The sequence below is a fragment of the Plectropomus leopardus genome, chromosome 15 (genome assembly GCF_008729295.1).
Source record: "Plectropomus leopardus isolate mb chromosome 15, YSFRI_Pleo_2.0, whole genome shotgun sequence".
In the NCBI taxonomy this organism is placed as follows: Eukaryota; Metazoa; Chordata; class Actinopteri; order Perciformes; family Serranidae; genus Plectropomus; species Plectropomus leopardus.
The window spans coordinates 4,727,261-4,753,933 of NC_056477.1; the positions used below are offsets into that span (position 1 = coordinate 4,727,261).

At 41.5% G+C, this 26,673-nt stretch overlaps 1 protein-coding gene across 4 annotated transcripts in view; it reads left to right on the forward strand.

Annotated features, from left to right (window-relative positions):
• The window catches only part of ehbp1 (EH domain binding protein 1), a 186,576-nt gene that overhangs the window by 96,299 nt on the left and 63,604 nt on the right, over positions 1 to 26,673 (forward strand). For all 4 annotated transcript variants that reach the window (XM_042501759.1, XM_042501760.1, XM_042501761.1 and 1 more), the window contains exons 13-15: positions 3,815 to 4,609; positions 7,048 to 7,089; positions 7,487 to 7,633. In XM_042501759.1, coding sequence (XP_042357693.1) covers positions 3,815 to 4,609; positions 7,048 to 7,089; positions 7,487 to 7,633 — 984 coding nt within the window. The remainder of the gene's footprint in view (positions 1 to 3,814; positions 4,610 to 7,047; positions 7,090 to 7,486; positions 7,634 to 26,673) is intronic.

The window sequence follows — 26,673 nt, forward strand, 5'->3', positions numbered from 1 at the left end:
TGCACACTCCATAGCACTTTGAGAAAAAAAAAAATTATCAAACAAGCAGAAAAGTATGAGGTCATGGGATGTTTAAAGAGTAACGGCAAATTTTCCTAATTTAAGGTAGGTTATTTCTCATGATATATACAGTGATTTGAAGGATCTGTCTCATTTAAAGAAATGCCAGCCCACTGCTTGAAATAGTTGTTGAATCAGGCAGAAGCTGATCTACCGATTCACCCACTTATGATTATTTTCATTCACCTGCTGCCCACCTGCATTTAATTTATTTTTGCCTATACCCTTGAATTTATATAAATATATTTGTTGCCCCTTACACAAATGTTTTGTTAAATACCTGGCTGACACTGTGTAGGACTCTGGCATTAAGCTTATTGCCACCAACAGTGTAAAGAAATTAACACATTGCTGATTTTGGTGTTTTCTTGTTATTTGTTGACAATAACGAAGATATAGAATCATCCTCTAACGGCAGTGAGCACACACTGTAGGCTACCACCACCGAAAACAATTCGCCTGAAAACAACAGGTCCTCCCTCAATATCGGTGTCTCGGTATGACATGATCAGCGCTCGTCAAGCTGTAAGAGAAGATACAGAGAGAATAAATCGTGACACTGAGGTCAAAAAGACTGAAGCGCATGTCAAGACTAACATCGACCCTGAAACAAAACCCAGCTCGAGAGCCTCCCTCCCTCCGTCCTCCTCATACAGCTCTCACGTTCTCCCACTCTCACTCTTTTCTCTTTCACTCTTTCATTCTGTCCCCATTGAGCAGCAAAGTTGTCGCTCTCTTTCACAGCCTACCCTGGGCGAGAGGGAACAATGTAAGCACACTTTGCTCTCCTGAATACGTGTTAGAAACCCAATCAGGCCCTCTTATTCCCCATATTCTTTTTCTTTCTTTTCTCTCTTTCTTTTTTCTTTCACACTCCCTCTCTGCCAGGGGAAAGAGAGGAGGGAGGGAACTTAAACAGGCTCGCTGTAAAGGCAAACTCCTCTCTGTTCTCCCTTTTCTTTTTTCCCGCCGTCAGCTCTTTCTTCCTGCCTTGTCTCTGCAAGCACAAACACATACTTTCCATCAATAGAGAGGGACAAAAGAGGTGAGAGTGAAAGAGACTCCTCCTAACAAAAGACATCATAATTGATTGTAAATTGAGAAACATCTCTCATTTAAACCACCTTTTTACTTTCCATTTCTCCCCTTCTGTCCTTTTGCAACCAGTTTGAACCAAATACAGCCAGAAAAAAAGATGTACTATATGAGCTGTGTCCAAAATCACTTCCATGGTCACTCTCCACATAACAAACACCCAGTAGATGACTCCAACACTTATAAGAGATCAAGATTTTACAGCATCACTGATAGGTGTAGTTTTACACAAAGCTTGATTTATACGTTACAGGAGGAGCTTACTTCAGTCTGGCTGTAGAGGCCTGCTGTGTAAGTTTTAGTTAATGGTTCAACACTGAAAGCACCACCACAAACTTAAACATATCCAGTGTCTTGCACTTGATCAGACTTGATCTGGTTCATGCTTCCAGTATTTTCTCCACACTAACAGTATTTAAAATCAGAGCAACAACGGCCTTTCCATTTTCTTAAATTATTGGAATTTAATTCAAGTAATATCTATTCCTGGAAGAATAATGTCAAGTCATGGTTGGTCATGTTTACACTCTTTTTATTCATTATGATAGAGATCAGCTACGTTTTTCCAATATTCAGCTTGTGATGGAAATCTTTATATTGGCAACTGTAAGTGTTTGCGTTACGTATGCTGCTACATGTAACCACATGTTCCTTGTTTGCTGTTGTTGATAATTTCTTCCTGATTTCAGATCATATCCCTCCTGAAACATGTCTCGTTCTGAATCTTTTTATTCATTTGAAAGATTTTATTTGAGTTTTTTTGTTTTGTTTTGTTTTGTTTTGGGGTTTTTTTCATGGTAGACATGCTGCTGTTTTCTGTTACTGTCATTTCCTGGCTGCAGTGGCAGTGCAGAGACAAAGATTTTGGAGACCGGGAAACACTGATCAATCAGAGCAGAATAGGCTTAAAGAGGCAGCTGCTGAAATAGAGTGTTTAAGGTAGAGCGTGAATACAGGTGTTCGAGCACAGACAATATTAGTACAATCAAGTGTTTTTTGACAGTTAAAGTGTGTAAACATGTTCTGATAGAAACCTTCAATACAAGTATGAACCTGAAAATGAGCACAATAGGTCCTCTTTGAAAATGAAGTTGCTCTGGGGCCATCTCCAGAGACAGTAGTTTAACGATAAAGCTTTCAGATGTATTTGATGAATGCAAAGCAGGGACTTAATAAAAATCATGCATGCTCAATAGATCCCTTCTCTGGATAAATGGAGGTGAGAAAATGTGGATAGAAGAGGAAGGACAGGGCTGAAAAAGAGTAAGCAGGCTCTTGAAAACAGTCCCGGGGGTAAATAAAGGTAAAAAACTGGAGAAGGGTTTGGAAGTCAGAGAGGGAGACGGAGAGAAAGAGGGAGAGATTGATAGACTGGGGAGATCTACGGAGGCAGTGAAACAAACGCTGCAACAGGTTGGAATTAGATCAACACTATCAAGCAGCCCAGATACAAGCTGTGATACCTGGGAGAGATGGATGGGGAGGTTGTGTGTGTGCGCAGGAATGGAGGTAGCGTCTGTGTGTGTATGTGTGTGTGTGTGTGTGTGTGTGTGTGTGTGCTGTTAATCTATTTATTTACCTGTCATTGGCTGCGATAATGGTTTTCATCCCTTCTCTCTCTGTCTCTCTGTCTCAGTCTATCTGGTGATGGGGGATTGGGTTTCGTGTGTCGCTTGATAATCAAACCTGTATTTTCTCATCAGACTCTAATCAGACCAATTACACGCGTGACGGAGAGCGTGGGCAGGTTGATGTAGGGGTGCGATAAGGACACACACACACACACATACGCACACACACTTTGGGATTAAGCGCTCTGTCTTGGGGTATCTGCGTCTCTTATCGGGGACAACCATCCCTGACATGACCTGTCAGCAGTCATGCCAAAGGTGTCTCTCACTCACAAATACACATGAGCACATACACACATGGATCATGCATGCAATGCACCAAATTCAACCCGTGTCTGAAAACCAGACTGCCCCTATCTCATCAACCATAGTCACCCGTCCATCCTATCCATTTTTCAAATGCTGCTTTTCAGCAGTCACGGCTGCCTCGGCTCAGACCCCTTTCCCACATAAAATAGTGCGAGCATGCAGATTTTTCAAACACGGGTAAACTTGCAAAAATAAAGGTAATAGACTGCATTCCTACCACCAGTAACAGACCGCTGCAGCAGATGAATCTGCCTTTCTGTCAGCTTGTGTGTGTGGGTTGTTCTGTTGGTGTGTCTGTGCAACGTCACGGACAGGCCGGAGAACAGGTAAACAGCAGACAGCAGCGGGAACAGAAGTCTGAGGAAACTTTAAAGTTTCTTCTCTTTTAAAATGTTTAAAAACATCTTCCTCTCTGTTTCCCAGCAAAGACAGGTGTGAGTGGAGTCTCACGTCACACACACTTGTTTCAGGGGGAGAAGGGGGTTCTCGAGTGGTTAAAGGCGGGCATTTCTGCTTTTGGACTCACTCCAGAGAAAGTCCATCTCTGGTGTGGTTTTGCGTGGCACAGCGCATCTTGAATGATACTGAAAATGCAAATCAGTGCGGCATAAAAAAAACAGTTTAACAGTGAACTCTGTTTTTTCCCCAGTTTTGCAGTTCGGCATGACAACAGTTCTGTTGTATGAATCTGTAATTTAACTTTGTGTCTTGTTTTGCAGGCATATGACGGCTTTGCGAGCCTGGGTATCTCCCGTCTCCTGGAGCCGTCAGACATGGTGCTGCTGGCCATTCCCGACAAACTAACAGTGATGACGTACCTGTACCAGATCCGGGCCCACTTCTCTGGAGAGGAGCTTAACGTGGTGCAGATAGAGGCCAACAGCAGCCGCAGCACCTACAAGGTTGGCGACTTTGAAACCGATACAAACGCCTCCATAGGTCAGGACAAGTTTTATGCTGAACTCAACGACGTGCAGCACCGCCAGGCTAACTCTGAGCCCGCTGAGTCTGCTGGTGGTGCTAACACTGAATCTAACGGCACTAAAGCTGCAGAGGAAGAGGTGACGGATCCAGGCTGGAAGGCTGAAGTTGGAGCGGTCAGCTCACCAGCAGCAGGGCCTTTACAGGCTCCTGTCCCGTCGCCACGTACAGCGTTATCCGCCTCAGCAACAGACTCCACCCACGTGACATCATCGAGCTCAGAGGACAGAGGGAATCTGCTCAAAGCCAAAACTTTAGACCTTAGCGAGTTACCGCAGAGAGTGGAGAGAGAGATGGAGAAGGAAAGACAGCAGAAGGACGAAGTGGGAGAGGAGAGAAGGGAGGGGAGCACAGATCCGGGGTCCCCCACCAGGAGAGGGGCCTCCTCACCCCACCAGAAACTGGGCTTCTCCTATAACAGGGATGCTGACCTCATCAAGAAGAAGAGGGCCAGTCTGCGTCACTCGGAGTCAGAGCCCGCCTCAGACACCAGCTCCCCGCCAGTCAACCACACAGACACGCCTCCCAAACAGGTAAACACCATCAAGGTGAACACACATTTAATCTGTCATGTAAATACATAGTATACATACATGTATTTATATCATTCTGTAACACTTTATGAACTTTATTCATCCTGCCACAGGCAATTTGTTTGAACAGCGTGCTGTGCACACAAACAGTCACATGTAGACACATTAGATTAGATTATTAATAAATAAATAAAAATAAAAATATGCCAGGCAGTCCAGTGGAGGAAAGGAATCTATAAATAGAAAAAAAAGTTATGTTTCATTATCAGTTAAAGAAATCAAAACAAGAAAATAAATTTAAAAAAACATTTACAGGGAATTCAAAAGGCAAACTGCAGAGAGTATGAAAGATATTTAATGACTGTTAGTCCTACATCCAGATAAAATGTAACGACACCCTGATGGCATCAGAGAAAATTTGCCTGCAAGAATATGTCTAGACGAAGCTATTTGTCGCTTTCTGGATCTTAGAGCAGATTTTAAAAATGCTTCTTGCTGCCTATAATTGCTACATTAATTTTATGTACAAAACTCTTTTTATGGATATTCCTAAAGTAGAGAAGTTCCTCTCAAACTGATTTTTCATTTAGTGGGAGCTGCTCACTTTTTCAACATGTCAAATAATTTATATTTTTATTTCTTATGTTTGATTAATAATAAAAGAGAAGCAAAGTAGCCCCGCTAATTGCAGCGCTGAAGAAACATGAATATTTTCAGTGTTTTGAATAATGTTAAACGTGTCCTTCAAGGGTCAGTAAGAGATACATGAAACTATCTCACAGCTAATTATGAATCCTGCACCTTAAACAACCTCTGGGTCCGTCTGTATGATGTCGACTAATTCTCGTCGTGCTACTTAAGTCAGGTATTAAGATTCTGACAGCGTTTACATGCAGCTACCTGCCTGGCCCCTAAATGGATTGTTGAGGTTTTTTATCCTTGCACCGTGGCTTTGATTGAAACTTTCACTGCTACATCAGTCAGAAGACAGAGGATGTGGTGAACATTCATTCCCTCCTGGCACTCGCTAAGCTTCAAATCCCGACCTCGTTGATGCCACTGCGGAGATGACCGTACCGAAATTCTCCCGTTCTGCATTAGATGTTGTCGTCGCCTGTCTCGTTGCAGAGACCCAGACACATCGAGGCCGGGCCCTTAACATGTGGCGACTACAGACGGCACCCAGGAGAACCCCCTGCTTTGACATTTCATTATATTTTTCATTATATTTCTCATCCCTTCAGTTGATGGCAGTTGGTGCCGTGACTGCTCAGCCGTGGCGACGCTTTGCGCAGAGCACACCTCATCTTGTCTCACACACGCACTGGCACGCACCTCAATGCGTGTGCGCACACAGTCACACAAACACACTTTGAATGCATTGAAGCCTGTGTTGGTTAACCTAAGATTACTGCTTCCTGTTTACAAGTCCAAAGGTCACGGGGGGGGGGGGGGGGCGAGGGGGGGGTTATGACAGCTATGACACCCCATTTTGATCTGTTGTTATCAAGTTGGCGGGATGCATCCCCGCCTGCACTCGGGCCAGATTTGACTTGTTGAAAGGATAAACATGTTTCAGTGTTGTAAACAGCTCGGTTGTAATGTTCTCTGTCTAAGCCAAATGCAAAAGCTCAGTTTGCCCTCTTTGCACCCCTTTATAATACAGCCAGGATTACCAGGCAGATAAAATTCTGAGCTAGGTGTGTTTTTCTTTCTTGTCAAAGCCGTCATGCTCTCCACACCACTGGACCCAGACAGGGCTGGGAGCCGGGCTCGAAGGCCCTGTGTAACATGAGGGGTAGACCTGCTCCTATCTGAGTCCACTTGTCTTAATTCTTTTCTGTTTTCTCCACCTGCTCAGCGTACAGGGTGGAAATGTGAAGGCTATTTTTATGAAAACTTCTTAATGTGGGTAATAATTCTTCAGCATCTCACTTATTTGCCAGGTCATCCTTGAATAAGAAATAGTTGAGCTCAATGGGATTTACCTGGTTAAATATAGGTTAAATAAAATGTAGACATATTAGACATATTTTACGAGCTTACACAAGTTAATTAATTTATTGAGAATCATATTCTAAGAATATCCTGGGAGTCCTTAACCCTTTGAGACCTCGATTGACATCAGTTTTCTTGTGTTGCTTTCAAATGGCTTTCACAAGCTGTTTAACCCTTTGAAACTGGAGAAAATTGGTTTGATTTCTGTGTAGGATATTAAAAGGCATCGTGCATCTCGGCAAGAAATGTCCCACAAATGTAAGAAAGTAGTAAAAATATGATATGAAATATTTACAAGGGAGAACCAGTCAAAACTGTATCATCTGTTGCATTGTATTGTCAAAATACTTAATTTTGAACCTGTGCTAACTTGAAATCCAGAGGTGTTATTGGTTTTTGGCCACACACCTGTAATTGATGTTATATGTTCTCTTTCACAGGAGCCAACACCTGCTCCTGTATCAAGTCCCCCAGCTGAGAAGGTGAGGGAAAATTTGAAGAAAGTAAATATTCTCATATTTGTACTGTAAAAAACTGCTTTTTCCCTCCGTCACTTTTTATGTCTGATGTGAGATATAACATTTGCAATATTTTTTTATTGGCTGGTTTAATGTTGTGTTTTGTGTTTATGTGTATTTTTGTGAAACAGGGTACATACTGGGACGCAAGACGCATTTCTAATAATGAAGTGAAAACAAATCATAAAAAAATACTCTTACAAAGAACAATATGTGACCATGCACTTGTTTGTTTCATCCAGCATGTGCTTACCGGATATATTTTACAGAGAAAAGGACCCTTTATTTATGACAGTTCAACTAGAAACTGTACTGTAATTTTTTTAACGTCATCACGCTCATGCTCTGTCGGTGCCCACAGAAGGTGCTGTCTCGTCAGGAGGAGCTGAAAGAGAGAGCCAGACTGCTGCTGGAGCAGGCCCGCAGAGACGCTGCGATGAAGGCCGGCAACAAGAACGTCCCCAACTCAGCCGTCAGCGCACCAAACAGGGCCGCCAACGTCTGTGATGTAAGTCAGACTTTTCTTTTTTCTCTGATACTGTCTGTCACATCTTTAAAAAAGGACCACAGAATTGACCTCCCTGTGTCTGAGCTACCTGAGGCTCAGTTTGGGTCAGCTCTGTCTGACCTCTCCTGTGGAGAGATGGGGATGGTTAATCATTCATTTTTATTGATAGGTGACATTTTTAAATTTTTAATACTTGGTTTAAATTTTTACTTACTCAGTAGTTTTTATTACATATCAAAAGATGATTACAGCTCATGACATTAAACGGGTTGGAATTTCATCTCTAATTTCCATTTTATATTGCTGGGAAAACAAACTTCTCACCCTAACAACTATAAAAATCAAGTTTCTTGCCAAAAGCTAGATTTTCTTTTTCTTGATGGTACATTTGAACACATCATCAAGATGTCTTATTTACCTTTGCTTAATAATCATTTTACTGAGCCGACCTTGAACACATCACAATGAAACTCTTTGCAGCCTCGTTTATTTAGCTAACTAGCTCTCATCCTGCTGATTTCAACTCGGATTTCAACATTAGATTTATATTTTGAACTGATCGGACTCGGGACAAAGTTTGGGAGTGCTTAGCACTGCTGCTTTGAGCGGATGAAGATGAAGACTGCTCAGCAGCAGCTAACAGGTTAATTTAGGTTTGATTTGATGCACAGTGTTGATGTGCTTGGCCATGAAGGTTGTGTCCCCTCTTCCCTCGACTCGACTCAAGATGTAATGTCACATTATAGGACCCACAGGACTCGACAACAGTATCGATAAGTTCGAACATTATCGATTTTCGGGTTTTGAAAAAAGCGGGACCCCGTCCTCAATAGAACCGGGTTTCTATCCCCATCACTACTCCTGTGTGTCGTAGTACAAGCTGTCCTGACTTTGAGTCCTCTGCCTCTTTGCTCCGTTCACTGGAGTGTCGTACGGCGTCGCCTCAGTGTGCCGGAACAGCTAATAGAGTGACCACCAGCCTCTTGAAAGCCGCCGTGTCACTTCCACAGTTCTCTGTTCGCTGCTCACTACACTCGCAACATGCTGGAAAAGCCTGTCCAAACTGTCTCATCCTCTGGCAGTCCACTTTGTCGTACACTTTATGAAAAGGCTTTGAGAAGGAGAGAAGACTTTTCCTTATTAACTTCTGCTCCGACTCTCTTATGGACCGCTGAACGTCACAACCTGAACATGTCAAAAAGAAAAACCCAAATGTGGATGAACTCCCCTCCCTCTCCTCTCTCTAAACATTTCTCCCTCTTTCAGTCTCTCTCCTTGGTCATCTTGACTCTGCACAATTTTTATGACATCCCGAACCAAATTTGCTGCCCCCTCAATTTCCCCTGAACACTGAGTAAATGTTGTACACAAACACCTGTCAGCAAAAGTACATTCATGGTAAAGGGGGGGTGGGAATCGCTGTTCCGAAGCAAACCAGACTAGAGAAGACGTGAGTGAAATTGCCAGCTCTGAACCGAGCACGCTCCAGTGAACATAATATCTGGGAGGCGGGGGGGCTCACTGATGGACCAGGAGTTACCCTGGGAAAGCACTGTTGTCAAATGCTCAGTGACGTTTCCAAATGTTTCAGAGAAAAGAAAGGCGGGGAAGGAAAAAATATGGTCTTGTGAGAATTGTGACGACAACGGATTTTGGGGTAAAATGAAATAAATACCCTTTGGTAATGAAATATCTAAAAGGCAGCAGCCGCATGCCCCTGCATTTGCCGCCTGAATCCTTAAAGCGATATATGCCCTTGAATTAGGTGGTTTTTACAGAGTGTGTGTGTTTGTGTGTGTGTGTGTGCTTGTGTGCTAAAGTGTGTTGTCGGTGTTTGTCTGTGTGTCGGCATGCAAATGTGTGCGTTGATGTCTGCGTGCAGGCCACAGGAATAACCATTTCAGCATAATCTGAGAAAATAAATGAGGAACTTCCAAGGACTGGTGGCGTTAAAAGTCTTCAGAGAAAGAAAGCAAATTAAAAGAGTTTTTCAAAGCTGTCGCAGTGCCGATATATTTCCTCAGCGACAAAAAAAGGTCCTCTTCTGTCCCTTGTTGTGCGGCAAGATGGCTGACTTCACTTAGATTAGCTCCTTAAAGTAGCCAACCCTCCGCTCTTTCTCTCCCCCTCTCCTCCTGATTTCCTTACTCATTTCCAAGGACAATTGGTTAATAACCCCCTCACACACACACAAACACACACACACACTGCCGCCATGCATAAAGGAAGGAGGGAAAGGAGGAGGGGCGACAGGAAGATATTGAATTGTTTACACTTTTTTTAATAGAAAACATTGATCAAAGGAATACGACTGGCCTTGAGGCCAATGTGCTGATAATTGTTAGTGATTCAGATTAGATTACTTGATGTCTTGTTTTGATTAGCGTGTGTGTGTGTGTCCGTCTTATCAGCTGGAGAGGCCCGAGCCGTTCCCATTTAACTCTCCATCCGTCTAAGTAGGTGCTTTGCGGTTTAGCATGCATAAGGTATAATTTAATTCAATTAAAGCGGGCTTCATTCTTCCAGGGAAGTGGCTAATGTGGGGGCGACAGAAAGAGAGGAGGGGGCTGCTTTGGCTGATCTGGGGGTGCTGCATTCAAAGCACAAATGACAAATCAGTTATATTGAGATTTAATAACTTAAATCTTATTTATTCAAAGCTGGAGAAGTTCTGATTACTATGTATTAATACCATTTTCGATCAGTCAAAGAAATATTTAAATATTAGTTTATAAACCAAATAATTTCTAGTTGCAAAATAACTTAGTTGCAGCACAAATTTTCCAAATAGAATATGAACATCTTTTATTCATTATTAATTTAAGATTATTTTTTAGGGCTTTCCTGTCTTTATAATGTAGCCAGAGAGTGACAGTAAAGTAGAGAGTGAGGATGACATGCAGCAAAGGGCTGAAGGTCAAATTCGGACCCTGAACCCCGCCAAAGCCTCGGCCTACATGTGGTGTACACCCCAAAAAGAGCATCTTTTCTAACTGAGAAAGGAGTAATTTAAGACATTAAAAAGAAATGGGGATGAGAGAAAGTGGGGATGACATGCAGCAAAGCCCTTATATCGATATCTTGATATAAGACTAGATAACGTCTTAGATTTTGGATATCTTAATATCGAAAGTGTTCTAGCTGTTCTATGGTTTTGCCTTTGCCCCCAGCACAAACAGTTAACCCACCAATCACTGCGTCATGGAGGTATTTGGTCAAAAATATTGTGATACTTGGATTTTCTTTATATTGATCAGCCCTAATTCTATTTTATCTCTTGTATTTTTTCTTCATAATCTTTTCACTTGCAGAAATAACATCAGTTCTATGCTTTCTTGTAAAATTGGTGGCAAGAACTTTGGCTCTTTTCTGCTGTTGCAGTCAGCGCTATCTAAATATTTACGCTAAATGTCAAAAACAATTAAAAAACTGATGTATGTCTACATTAGTGGCACCACACGGCATTCACAGCAGTCACAGCTCTGTACAATACGTGCAGATGTTACAGTGACTGCCATCAATATGAATGTAGCTCGATGCAGAACAATATGTTGGATACTGTGTGTGTGTGTGTGTGTGTGTGTGTGTGTGTGTGTGTGTGTGTGTGTGTGTGTATGTGTGTGTGTAGCCCTGTTCTCTTGACCTATGCGCTCCCTCCTGCCATCCCTAATTGTAGCCCACAGTGACTGGTTCTTTCATCTAAGGTCACAGGTTCACTTTTCTCTCTTCCTCTCTCTGCCTGTCTTCTCCCTCACTTTCTCTCTGTCTCCCTCTCTCTTTGTGTCCATCTGTCTTTTCAACCTCATTCTTCTTTTTTTTCCTCACTCACTATCTTTTCTCTGTCTCTCCGCCACACATTGTCCTCCTGTTTTCTCCATCTTGTCCTGCTGTCTCCCCTCTGTGGTCTTTGATGGACTAACAGGACTACTAGTAGTTTTGAGCCCACCACCTCCTCCTCATAGGTGTCCATCACAACATATGAGTCGTTCCAGTGTAATGTTGTAATCTCACGATAAGTAATTCATGAGCTTTCAGAAAAATATCTAGGGCAAGGACTTTATTCTCTTGTTTCATCCTTGTTGCAGACGTCCCAATTTTTGTTTGTCTTTCTTTTGCTCTTTCAGTCTTTCCCACTGTTATTATTTTAATGGAGAAGCATGTGTGTGCGTGTCTGTGTGTGTCTGTGTCTATTCGCTTCAGGTCTTCTCATCCATTAGCAGATGAGAACAGTAATTTCACACCGGCCTGGCCAGGCTAATTATCAGGATCCACACTAGGTTTGGGAGAAGTGTGTGTTTGTGTGCATGTGGACTCACAAGCGTGTGCTCCTGAGTGTGTTTCTTTGCAAAATTATGTGTGTGCAGATATACAGCACCTGTGCACTTTTGCTTTTGCTTTTTTCTTTCAAACGTGTGTGTGTGTGTGTGTGTGTGTGTGTGTGTGTGTGTGTGTGTGTGTACGTGTGTGTGTGTGTGTGTGTGTGTGTGTGTGTGTGTGTGTGTGTGTGTGTGTGAGTGAGTGAGTGTGTGTGTGAGTGAGTGTGTGTTAATGTGCGTGAGTGTGGTATGCATTTGAAAGTGCACGCAAATGCCTTGGTGTTTTCCAGGTAAGAGAGTTCCCCTGCTCACTGACTCGTTGTGATTCCTATAATTGGGTCCCGTTTGATTTTTGCCGACCAGCACCCCCAGCCACCCCCTCCTCCGTCGCCCCCGTCTCCTCCTCCTTAGAACTGGAGGGGACTCCTGGGTCTCTGCTGTTGTGACCTGTGGGTGTTGTCATCCACTCCCATCTGCTGTCTGTCCTCTGATCCTGACTTGACTGCATTCATGTCCTCATTTTCTCCTCTCCTCTCTCTTTCATTTGTGTCACTGGTGACCAAAACAAAGCCCTCTGGCTGAACCTCGGCATTCCTAAAGGTTCTCAAAAAGTTATTTTGACTGTTCTGTATTTCATCCAAGTGATTATAACAAATATGTCACATTGGTAACAGCCTACTTGTTTCCTGGCTGCTGGTCCTAATGTGCTAAATATTGGACAAGTGGAACAGTGAACTTTTGACAGGTGGCATATTCAGGAAGCCAGCTCATCACAACAAAGAAACAGGAGTTTAATGGCCCAGACACACCAAACCAACATCAAAAACAGTTGCCTTACCTGTGTCTTGGCCAAAAAGTTGCATTCAAACACACCACAGAGACAACAGACTAGCACTAGCTAGCATTAATGAGCACTATGTTCTGCACCTGCTATGAGAGGAAATAAATGTCCCTGCCAGCAGGAGTCTGTATTCATCATTCGACAAGAACGTCCCATTTTTGTTTTTTGTTTTTGTTTTTATCTATATTATCCCTTTTCTTTTTTTAACCATTGTCTATCCCCTCTCTAAATTCAGGCATTTTTGCAGGTCTGTGAACACAGCGCAGGTGTAGCTCTTCATCAGATCTGTTTTTTTCGCGCTCCTTAATAACAGTCCAGCTCCAAAAATATAAAAGCAATCAGTAGCGGCAGATGTTTTGAATGTGGTGCACCATCACAAATAAATGAATATGTGGGAAATCTAGATTGCCAACTGGCTAAAAACATATCTTACCTAATATAACAAGTTTATTTTGATCTCACACCCTTCTGACTTTAGTCGTTTGTTTGCTTTTCTCACTTGCGTTTCTCTTCTCATGCACTGAGTTTTACCGCCAATCAGAGTGATGTCGTTAACCGTCAGGCTTCGCCAGCTGTGACACTGATATAACATGCAAAATCTGCTGAAAAACAGCTGACAGGGGCTGACTAGTGCCAACAATAAGAGATACACCTCAAAAACTAGGATGACAGATGCTCACTGACAGCCGACTGTTGACTTGGTGTGTCAGGGCCGTTATGTGAGTGTTGACAGTGGCAGGTTCTCATTATTATAACTACAACTCATTTTCACAATCCAACAGCTCACATTGTTTGTTAAAACTGCAATTGAGAAGTCATTTTGTCTTTACGAATAGTAGTAAGTGAGCACTACTTACTCCTCTATCCACAGACTTAGAATAAATGTATGTAATTTAACATAATCCTGTACACATTTAATAATCTTAAACCTCCAGAATACAAATACTCTAATTGCAGCATATGTGGGGAAAAAAGGTTTAATCCATAATTGAAAAGGCCACCAGTGAAGCGCTGTCTTTGCAGCATATAAAAAATGTCTATTTTGAAAATGCAAATATGGCCTTGTGCACTCTCCTTTTTTGTCCACACTTTGTCCTTTACTCCCCCCACCTCCTCCTCCTCCTGCTCCTCCTCCTCCTCCTGTCCTCTCTCCTTTTCAACTTTCTCCCAGCAGTAATAGTTTTTCTCCAGGTCTCATTTTAATGTGGCTGCCGTCCCTTTCTTCTCCCAGCTCTCCTTTTTTTCTCTCTTCTCTTCTTCCTCTTCCTCCACCCCCCCTCCCCAGCCTTTCTCCTGCTCTCTCTCTTCTTTTTGAAGAATCTGCCCCTAATGAAACTAAATAGTTTGGTGGGCAGTTTCTTTGGTCTGTGTGTGTGTGCTCGTGTTGGAGTGTGTGGGTATGTGTCGTGGCTGAATTGGCTGGAGTGGAGATCAAAGGCAGTGTCTAAATTGAGTGTGTGTGTGTGTGTGTGTGTGTGTGTGTGTGTGTGTGTGTCTGTGTGTCTGTGTGTGTGTCTGTGTGTGTGTTAACGAGCAAGAGAAAGACAGCTCTCTCAATTGCATCACAAGAGCTGATCAAGCCATCAGAGAGAAAAGCTGTAACACACACACACACACACACACACACACACACACACTTGCATACCTCCTCTGAACACACGTACTTCTCCTTCTTTCTTCCTCTCTTCTCTCTTTGTCAAGTTATCACATGCCTCGTGTTCACGTTTGACCAAGTGGAAGTGTCAAATGTTTTTCACATCCTCCCTGTAGCCTCGGTGTCTCTGTCTTTTTCTTTGTATGGACAAAATATGAAGGATAAAGTCGTAAGATTAGAGCAAATTAAATGTTTATTGCATAAGAAACTACAGACATCCCAGCACCTTAGTAAATGCTTAAAGAAAGTGAAATAAAAGTTAACATTACTCTGTCTGTGTATGTATGTGTGCCTTTGTAAAACAGTTTAACTCTTTGATACCTGAGCAAACTGGCTTCATTTGTTTGAGAAAAGGGCGATAAACAACTTAACAAGAAATTGCAAAAAAAAAAGGCAAATGTTTTTAAAAGGCACAAGAAAATTAGCGGGAAGTAAGCAAAGAGAGAAAGAAAGAAAAGTTTTTAAAAGAAAAAACAAAACAAGAAAATAACCTCAAGGAGGTGCTAAAAATGTTCTGGTATTTTTGTTCTCCTTCTTTCGTAACAATTTTAGATATGATAATATCTACGAGCTCAGCATTTTGCCCAAAGCTGAACATTTTTCAACTCTTGGCAATCATAACAAAATGCCATGTGCAGCACTCAGTGCAGAATAGGCAATTATGACTTCGTCATACTACTACCAAGTTTTGGATAGTGTAAGTAGTATGTGGCACTCCAGTTACAAAGCTCTAAAAGAATTATGCAGTGCTCAGATAATAGCTTTTCTTTTCCATAAGTGGAGGCAGAGCTTTTGCTGCACCTTTTTTGGCATCGTTTAAATGGCTGTTGGTCCCTTTTTATTATTCTGTGTCCTCTCTCAGGCAGAGTTCTCCATTACCTCTTTTTTCCCTCTGCAGCAGCTTTGAGACTCTCAGGGTTGATATTTGATCTGTCAATCGGTTCACAGTTAATCAGATCACATCGATGGATGAGAGGAGAAGCTGTTTGTAAGTGAAAGTCAACTTTAGACCCAGCAGAATGAACAGTTGTTTCACTTCAAATGCATTCTGCCTCCCATCTTTGGCCCAAGTGTTCAATAATTAAATAATTTTTGCACCATCCTTGCCGCATATTGAATTTAACTTTTTATCAATGATGTCAGAGTCAGCTTTTTCACAAGGGAGCAAACTTTTACTGGAATGAAGCCTTTCAAACACACTGACCTCCCCTTTTTTGCTTGTAAAGGCTCTTGTTTGGTTACAGGTTACTTGTGTTTTTATGTAACCCACCGTCACCAAGTCCAGCTCATGTTCTCCGTCTCTTTCTTTCTACCTCTCTCTGCCTCTCTCTCGCCAGCAATTATCCTGTCTGTTTAAAGGGCAAAACCTTCCCATCTTACTCGCCTGTCAGAGTGACGGGCTCCTCTGACTTTTGTGTGTTGAGAAGTTTCCATGTTTCACTCTACCTGTTCTACCTGTCCTACAGTACAAGGGCCCTTGTTCAGCACACGCATACACACACACATAAATGTGGTATTACTGCTACGCAGAACCTCAGAAGTCAACCACACACAAGTTTATTTGCTCAAAAATGTCAGTTTCATACTGCGCACACACACCTTTCTTCTGTAACACACATTCAGCACATAAATATGTGTTTTATTAAAATACAAGCACTATTCTCCTTAAAATGCACTCTTTTTGAAGTGTTTGGAAGTGTGCCTTTTATATGCAATAGTGTTATAAATATAAAAAGGGATAAATAAATAGCATGGACCAACAGCATGGCTATAAATAGCATTTATTTATTTTTATTTTTATTTATTCAAATATACCCAGAATACTAAACAGGAAAACAAACTGAGACACCATATAACACAAACACTGAGTCATTAGAAATACAATAAAGTGTATTAATAAAGAGTACCCAATTATTTAATCACCAATATGTTAACCTCTTAACACCTGGATTGGCATCAGTCATCTTGTGCTGCATTCAGACGCCTTTCACAAACATATTATCCTCTGAAACCTGAAAAAATAGTTTGATTTTTGTCAGAAACATGGAAAAAATATAATGAACAACTTGGCAAGAAATGTCCTGCAAATGCAAAAACAAAATTATTAAAATGTGACAAAAATGAGCTGAAAATTAGCTGGAACTGATTGTTAGATATTATCAAAAAATGAGAGAAGTGTTATATTTAAATTTAAGTTATATATAATATATATATATATATATATATATATATATTTTTTTTTTTTTTCTTTAAATCTCACAGTACTTTCATGAGGTAATTTTTTTTTTTTTGACTCACTTGTAATTTTCTTTTATCTTTCTAACCTCCCATGTTTTTTGACAAAAATCAAGCCAATTTGCTCAGGCTCAAAGGGTTAAAAACAGTTTAAAAAAAACAAAAACCTTGATTTTAGAATAATCGGAGTCATTTGACACACACACAGTAACAACCTCCAACCCACAGCAACGTGACACCTCTGCCCAAAAACATGCGACCATGCACACACACACACTTTTATTGACAGCCTCACACACACATACATGTACACACTGACACACAGGTACACAGCCCTCACTTTTACACCACTTCCACGCCGACATCTCTCAGACTTATATTTATGTACATATAACACACACACACACACACACACACTCGCAGACAGACCCCTATCATGGGCACGCACCCGTCGAATCATAATTAGGCCGTGTCCTGGTTCTTTGATAGCCATGTACAGTGGCTCTTCTTTAATTCTTTATCAAATGCATTGATCGCTGTGGGCCTCGCACGCCCATTGATCCGCGCACATCCGTCTGGAGCCAGCCGATAAGCTCCTCTCTCTCTCTCTCTCTCTCTCTCTCTCTCTCTCTCTCTCTCTCTCTCTCTCTCTCTCTCTCTCTCTCTCTCTCTCTCTCGCTCGCTCACCATCCCCTCTTGCTCACTCACTCACTCTGTTTCTTGCTCTCTCTCTTTTTCCAAAATTTGAGCAGTAAGGGTTTTTGAAACTAATGGATTTCTAAATTTATTGCATGTAATATTTATAAATATACTTAAAATGTTGTTGAATTCATTGCAGTACCTTGTGGTATCATGTTTGAGTCAACTGGAAGCCTTTATTGTGGTTTTCAAACTGAAGACCACAATTCCCACAAGCCCCATTGCTCCCTGACCCCAGTGATATTTTCTGTTTGTTCATCTCTACCAACTTACCAAACCTGACGTGGCAACGTAGTGTGGGGACATGCAGGCTTTTTTTTTTATTATTATTTATTGTTATTTTTTACAATTATTGCCAAAAATAAAATGCTGTAAAAGAGGACAGAAATATTAGCCTAATGATGGCTAAATTATTGAAAGAGCCATCATGTTTTGACCACTATAGTTCTCCGTTAGGGCTTTAAAACAAAGAATCACAGTGGCTGAAACATGTTGGCATTTATAATGATTCAGCCATCATAACAAAGGCCTTTTAATATTTTTTCTCTCTCATTTATGTATTTTGGGATTGCCTGGATTGCCTTCTTGTGTATCTTATCAGTCCCCATTTTCCTTGAGTACCTAACGTTTTGATTTACATTTAAGCTACTAGTCATCTATTTTCCTTTTTTTTTCTCAACCGCATCTCATTGAAAATATAAATCATAGGAATTATGAGGCCAAAGTACCAAGAATTGCTAGTTCATTTCAGGAGTTACCCACCTCAACTCCTGAATAACTGATAATTGATACAGTGCAGTGTAATAGAAACACTATGGCAATATATAACAATCATTTGGCAGATACCAATATCAATATATCATATATATATATATATATATATATATATATATATCCACTTTTTCCCCACCTAATTTTAATGATCATCAAGTCTCATCTGTAGTGGAATTAACATCTTATTATTCATACTCTTAATCGTAACGGCCCACCATCAGATGCATACATGAAATACAATGCTTTTCTGTGTATATAATATTCATTCATTGTGCAAAATAAGATAAAGCAGTACATTTTAAAGTGATACTGATGGTGCATCACCTTTCTAAATATAGTGATAAGTCCCTGTTCTGACTGCTACAGTAACCAATAAGCTACTTTAGGGTCTTTATCTCTTAATTCTGTCTCATTTATTAGGCTTTGTACTTTCCAGTAGAGTATAATAAGGAAAGTCAATTTATTTGTAGACGACCATTTAAAAGTAACAAATAGATGTAAAGCAGGTTGTGTAGTTGTTTACTTTACTGTTTTTTGTTGTTGGTAGGATGGCTTTAAAATGAAGTTCTCTCTGCACCTGCATCATGTCTGGATCATCATTCTGGCGTCTGAAACAATGTTTTCGAGTGTGTGATTACGCAGCTATGTGATTGGTTTTGTGTGTGTGCATGTTTTTGTACCTCTTTGTGTTGTGTGTGTGTGTGTGTGTGTGTGTGTGCCTGGACAAGATAGAGACCTAAAGCACCTCTTGACTGTGAATTAGCCTGTCATGACAAATGTCTGGAGCTGCATGACTGGCTGCCAGACTGGCTGGCTATCTGGGAGGTTGGCAAACCCTTTATAGATAGTGATTGTGTGCGTATCCCTGTGTGTGTGTGGGGGTGTGTGTGTTTGTGTGGCATCACTCTGTGCCCACGCCAGGTCTCTGTACATGACCAGTGGTGCGTGCCCTCCCTCCCTCTTTCTCCTCACCCAGAAAAGAGCAACCAAGGCGACAACCTGCTCCCCTTGCTCAAAGAGAGCTTCCAGAGCGGAGAGGGGTCCTCACCCCGACGCCAAGCCCACAGAGGAGCCCTCTGTCTCAGCTTCGCACTCAACCGTTTAGCCTCTCTTCCCCTGGAGGTTCCCAGCAGTCAATGGGAGACACAGTACACAATTGTTCTTGCTGTCGCCATTTAAAAAGGAAAAGTCTCTTCTCCTCTTGAGTCTCCATTCTTGAAGCAGTGTTACCCACTGACCACCAGCTGACACGCTTTCTTTCCTCCTTGCTTTGATCATGGAACGGCTGGTTGGGTTTGTGCATTTTTTTCCAGAGTCATGTCCCGCTGGTTCTTACTTCCACTGGTTGTTAGTGTCCATGCTGCCAAATCAAAGGGCTGTATGTGTTTATTCTCCCTGTTACATACAATATCATTCATGACTTTTTAAGATGGAAAAAGTAAGCATGGTCATCACTTTGTTTTAACCACTAGATGGCATTTTATCACCATTTGATCAAGTCCCCCCTATGAACTAAAAAAGTTTTGACATATTGTATGCCCACAAATTTATAATTGTAGGGTGTTAGTGTTGGCATCAGCTGGATGACAGACATCAAATGTCTATAGGTTTGACTAAGAGATGGAGTTTTAAAGTACCTAAAATGAAGTATGGAAGTGACGCCCCTGTGGGCACTGTTTCTTAATTGTGTCCAATAGAGGTGTGCCATATCATATTATTCATGATATAATGATATAATATCTAATATGATAAAAAATATTCATATCGTGATAATGGCAATAATTTGGCGTGTTGACGCAATGACGTCAACATGCATGGCTGAAAGAAAAACTGCTACCCGGTTCAACAGTGGGGTAGTTAAGTTTTAAGCGACTTCAGTGGAGGAGAATCAGTGGCGTTGTTTGGCCTGAGTGTCCTGAATGTTTAAAAAAACAGTGACTTTTAGCGATTTACCGCTCAGAAACAGCACAGTATCTCTCTCTCATATATATATATATATATATATATATATATATATATATATATATATAGCACATGCACATAAGAATAAGAATACCTAGTCAGAGAAAGATTTGTTCCTAGATCATGTCACACATTGTTCTTCACAAAACAAAAACCCTCTCCTCTCCCTCTCTCTCCTCATCTCTCCTTCCAAACACATTCTCATATTTTTAATCAGCAGCTCTGTAGCTGGCCGAGCTAGGCGCTAGTCAGATGCATTTTTCTATAGTCTTAATCCTAGCCTCTGGATAGGCAAAGTCAATTTCCCATTTCCTGTCCCCAAAATGGCGGCCAACAATAATGCAGTGGGATGTGTTGGGGAGGGGTGGGCCCAAGCTGTATGTTGTCGTGTATATATACATACATATATTATATGCACGCAGCTGGCACACTTAAATTGGTAGTTGTATCCATATCTGTAAAGGCCAGATTGGATATCAGAACTGAGTCCGTAAGCCGGAGGGTCATCAGTGACATTACTAGGGTATCATAATGCATTTATAAAAGCATGGAGACTCACCTGCATAGAAAACATAGTTAGAAAGTAGGAAGTAGGGATGGAAAGAAAGCAATGTTGGAAGAAAACAACAATTGGCAAATATAAGGGACAGGAGTACAGAATTAATTTTTATTGTCATATTAAAGTGCTGCAATCCAGCAATTACTATGGCAAACATTGGACTCTTTGACTAGAACAATAGTCAATCATTGAAAACATGAACAGTGAATGCAGAATGAGTTTGACCAGCTTTGAGAGACAAATTGACTTATGAGCACCTATATTTAAAGACTGGCCCTCATCTAACCCATTTTGATGTCGTCGTCTTGCATCTCACCTTGAACTTCAATGCAATGGAAATATAATATAATATAAGGTTAATTTGATGCTTATGGCTATGTTGCTTGGTAGGAACTGGCTCCCAGTTCACAGTCGATCCACAATATCCAACTGTTGAATTCATGGACTATCACCATCTCCCGAGCAAATCCCTCATTACGTAGGCTGCTCCCATGTAGAAAAGGACGTTTGATCTTGCCTTTCCATTATCATTCCACTGGTAATACTCCTATTTGCCTCGATTGGAAATATTGACGGCTAGTGCGGTGGCTACAATAGAAAATAATGCTGCAGAGTGTTTTTGAGCATTCGAATCACGCATCGGCTTCTTGTGATTATATTTTGCGCCAAAGGAGAGGTTCGGTATAAACTTCACTCACGTCAATGTAAAACCTCATCCAGGGGGGGGGGGGGGGGGGGGGGGGGGGCAATAGTTGCTTAACCGACGTTGACATTTCGGAAATATTTTGCGAAAATTCTGTTATGGAAACCTGGTGGGGGGGGGGGTGGTGGGGGTGGGGGGGGTGGGGGGGAGTGGGGGTGCGGGGTGGGGTTGGTTTGTGTTTTGGGAGGGGACCAACTCTCTCATCCTCCTAAGTTTATCCTCTTTCTTATTCCCCCCCCGCCCCCCCCCCCCCCCCCACACCCCCCCCCCCCCCACCCCCCCCCACCCCCCCCCCCCACCCCCAATCCCCCCCCAAAAAAAAAGAAAAAGAAAAAAAAAATTAAAAAACAAAAAAAAAAAAAATGTTAAAAAAAAAAAAAAAAAAAAATGAAAAAAAAAAAAAAATAATAAAAAAAAAAAAGATGGCTAAAAAATATTCTGGGGCTTCTTCTGGTTCTTCATTACTAGTCTTCTTTCTGGCTGTGCTTCTGCCTTTGTTGGTGGGTGTGGTGGTTCCTCCTCTCTCTGTGCCTGGGTGTGTGTGATTGGTTTGGCTCTCATTCTCCTCTCTGTCTTCTTGGCAATCTACGTGTCTCTGCTTCCCCCCGTGAAGTCTTCCATCTTCTGGACCACACCCCATCTGGCCTTCCCAAAAACTGCTTCTTCTTTGCTCTAGGGCTGGTTGGGTTGGGGGGGGGTGGGGGGGGGGGGGGTCTTTGGGGGGGGGTTTCGCGGGAGGACGGGTGGGGGGGGATGTGGCGTTGGTGTTTTTGTGGGTGGGTTATTGGGTCATGTTTAAGTTCTATTTGATGGAGGTTCATTGAGGGTTTTTTTTGGAGAGGGGAGATGTGGGTCTTTAGTGAGGATATCAGGGTTCGTTTGCACCATCTATTTGTTCTTAATCTAACATCGTCTCAGTCGTGATCTACTCACAAACAAACAAACAACCAGCGGGCGAGGACACAAAAGAAAGAGCGGCGCGAGCGCGCGCGCGCGCACTACGATAGGATCTTCTCTTTTCTGTATCTTTAAAATACTAAAACAAATACAGATCAGGCGCAAAACATAAACAAGTTCGCCTATAGTTTAAAAACATAGAGCAAATATTGTTAAGAACCATTAAATGATTTTGGCTCCAGCGTGGCAGCGCCTTATCGGCTACGCCTTCAATATCCCAGGGGACCCAATGTCTGTAATATGAGAAAAAACACAGAACGCAAACAAACAGCACTCCTAACAGACAATTCCAGACCCCACACTTACGGTCTCCATTTTCTCAATTCAACTAAGGACCACCAGATCATACCAATTCTTTATATGACATTAAATCAATATCTGAACTGATACTTAAACGCGGTTTTACATCACTTAATGCACGAAAGGCTACTATCTAATAACACAGCCGCTTAAAGCGGCCAAAACCATATCTTGCGCAACAAGAACGAGCTTTGGCAATTCACTTTTAGAACTTCCAATATTCGTACCACCAGGCACAGTACATTTATAAGGAATACTTCACCCCAAAAATAATAATTTCCTATACAATTAGCGTTCAGCTCCTGTTCGCATTGAATTTATTATGTTTTTTCCACATGGTCGAAGTAACAAAAATCAGGGAAAAAATTCTCCCAATGTATTACACTCTCCAAAGGAGGCTGTCTTGTAACCACAGCAAAAACATATCCAACATCTGTTTACACACAACTGATCCACACAAACTCAGGCAGTCTATAACATTTCAAGCCTAATGACCCATAGTTAGAACTCAGCGCTTTCCCATCTCAGATGAATTTTACTTAAATAATACTAGATTCTAAGCACCGCTGTAGTAGTGCATGCACATAAGAATAAGAATACCTAGTCAGAGAAAGATTTGTTCCTAGATCATGTCACACATTGTTCTTCACAAAACAAAAACCCTCTCCTCTCCCTCTCTCTCCTCATCTCTCCTTCCAAACACATTCTCATATTTTTAATCAGCAGCTCTGTAGCTGGCCGAGCTAGGCGCTAGTCAGATGCATTTTTCTATAGTCTTAATCCTAGCCTCTGGATAGGCAAAGTCAATTTCCCATTTCCTGTCCCCAAAATGGCGGACAACAATAATGCAGTGGGATGTTTTGGAGAGAGTTGGGGCCCAAGCTGTATGTGTGTGTATATATACATACATATATATATGCACGCAGGCACACTTAAATTGGTAGTTGTATCCATATCTGTAAAGGCCAGATTGGATATCAGAACTAGTCCGTAGCCGGAGGGTCATCAGTGACATTACTGGGTATCATAATGCATTTATAAAAGCATGGAGACACCTGCATAGAAAACATAGTTAGAAAGTAGGAAGTAGGGATGGAAAGAAAGCAATGTTGGAAGAAAACAACATGGCAAATATAAGGACAGGAGTACAGAATTAATTTTTATGTCATATTAAAGTGCTGCAATCCAGCAATACTATGGCAAACATTTGACTCTTTGACTAGAACAATAGTCAATCATTGAAAACATGAACAGTGAATGCAGAATGAGTTTGACCAGCTTTGAGAGACAAATTGACTTATGAGCACCTATTTTAAGACTGGCCCTCATCCTAACCCATTTTGATGTCGTCTTGCATCTCACCTTGAACTTCAATGCAATGGAAATATAATATAATATAAGTTATTTGATGCTATGGCTATGTGCTTGGTAGGAACTGGCTCCCAGTTCACAGTCGATCCACAATTCCACTGTGAAATCATGGACTATCACCTCCCAGAAATCCCTCATACGTGGCTGCTCCCATGTAGAAAGGACTTGCCTTTCCATTATCATTCACGTAATACTCCTATGTTGCCTTCGATTGGAAATATTGACGGCTAGTGCGGTGGCTACAATAGAAATAAAGCTGCTGATGTTTTGAGCATCGATCACCATGCTTCTTGGAATATTATCGCCAAAGGAGAGGTCGTATAACTTCACTCAATGGAAACTCAGTCATCTTGCAATTGTGTTTAACCGACATTTTGGAAATATTTTGCGAAAATCTGTTATGGAAACCTGCTTATTGATAACAGTATTATAAGGAGTGTTTGTTTTGTGGTGTTCCACAAGGTTCAACTTCGGTCCTCCTCAAGTTTTCCATTTACATCATGTTCTCAGGTCACATAAATGTAAACATGGATTGAATTTCTGCTGTTACGCTGATAATGAGAAGCTTCTACGTTGCTTTATTTTTTGTTTAAATCTTGTTATCCAGGCTTCCTATTTTAGCCTGTTTATTGGATGCTAATGTCCTACAGTGAAAATAATCAAAGTCCTTAATCAATTTATTTGGCCCTCAAAGTTCCATTTAGTCACCAAAAAATTACCTTTGGAGGTTTCTGTCGATGTTAAGCATGCTACAGGTAATCTAGTCGTCATGTTTGTTAAGTTTTCTTTTTATCAGTGGTGGTTTTTGGAAGTGCTAAACAAAGATTGAAGTTTCCAAGTTTGGAGATACCATCTCCCATTTTCTTTCAAATTAAAAATTATAATTCCCTGCTTTGTTTCCTGGAACTGCGCTGAATAAGAGGGTTGGGAAAGACGTTTTGTAATTCTTGACACTCAATACTTTTCTACAAGCAATGTTAACTCGCTCCCCTCCTCACTCTTTATCTTGCTTTCTGTCTCTCTGTTTCTCTCTCTCCTGCTCCCACTGTCTCTCTTTATCAGTCTCTCTCTAAGGTGTGTTCCCTTCTCCCTGTGGGCATCCCCTTGGGCTCACACACACACAGGCACACACACACACACACACACACACACACACACACATAGAGTGCATTAGGGTTGCTGTCATTTACAATACAACCCCATTGTCCCAGCCTAACAATGGCTACAAACAAACAATTGACATGGAAATGGAGAGATGTAGCTCATTAGCGGGCGCTGCTTGTTTTGTTAATGGATAAATGGGCAGCTTCAATAGGCCAGCCCTAAAACCCCTGCCTCAATATGGAGAAGCCTGATTAACAGGAAACAACAGGGAGGGAGAACAGTGACAGAGAAATGCAGCTTCACTCTCCCTTGGGTCATATGTGGTTGTGTATGTTTGGGAGAGGGGAGGGCCGATGCAAGGTGGAGTTTCGGAGTGCGTAAATGTTCGTGTATAGGTTGAGTTGTGTAAGACAACAGCAAGACCGAGTTTGTGTCAGTCCAACTTCAGTTGTGTTCAAATCATGTAGACAGGATTCAAAACTGTATTTTTTTTTAGCTCACCTAGAGTTGACTTCTGCAGTGAATTACTCCACAGCTGCCACAACTCCAGTCTCAGAAATGCCACAACTTTTTACATCTGTGTGCACCCTCATAACTTTGCCCCATCAGTTTATCAGTGTCACTTATTTGTTTGTAAATCACATTATTCAGGGTACATTAAGGTGTTGGAGGTGCTTGAAGTAATGGAATTCAACGCTCAGAAATTTAAGTCCTAGAATACCTTGAAAATCAGACTTTTTTTTTTTTTAATTAGGTCCTTGAAAAAGTACTTGAATTTTACTAAGAGAAGACCAGAATGATAAATTATTTTATGAATTGTAGTAGATAAATGTCACAGGAAGCAAAGAACAGCAGTGGTTGCAATTTTTTGCTAATGACATACGAGCACAAATCGGTTGGTTAACACCAATTAAGAGTTGGCACTGGGATGTTTCGCTAACCTGAAAAACACTCACACCAGAGCAGCGTCAGTCGTTAGGATGAGTTTTGAGCTCTAATTAGCGTCAGTTTATTAATAATAGGGAGGAATATTTGCTTCATTTAAGAACTTGCACAATTTTCTTGCAGCTGCTGGTTCTAAAGAAAACTGTTTCATCCTTGAAAATACAAATGAGTATTTGAAAAAATACTTGAAAGTCCCTGAATTTGGCTTGCCCCCATCTGTGCGAGCCCTGATTGTGGCAGCCTGTCCTGTATATTTGTGTATTTCTATCTGTACAGCTTGTGCATTGAGTGTGTGTGCTCACTTGGGTCGTCAGCAGTTAAGTGTTTGTCAGTTGACATCATCATCAAGGTTTTCCTGTTTACTCTGCAAGTGAGTGTGTGTGTGTGTGTGTGTGTGTGTGTCCGTGTGTGTGTCCGTGTGTGTGTCTGTGTGTGTCCATGTGTGCATGCGTGTGCGCATGGAGGCCGGTTTTATCAGTAGGATCAGATTGGATCGGCCTGAAAATGGCAGTTCTGCCATTTCTCTGATGGTGACAGCTCAATACTGTATGTCTAGTGCCAAGATTGTGTGTGTGTGTGTGTGTATCTATACACTTTTAACAACATAATGCACTAAGGTG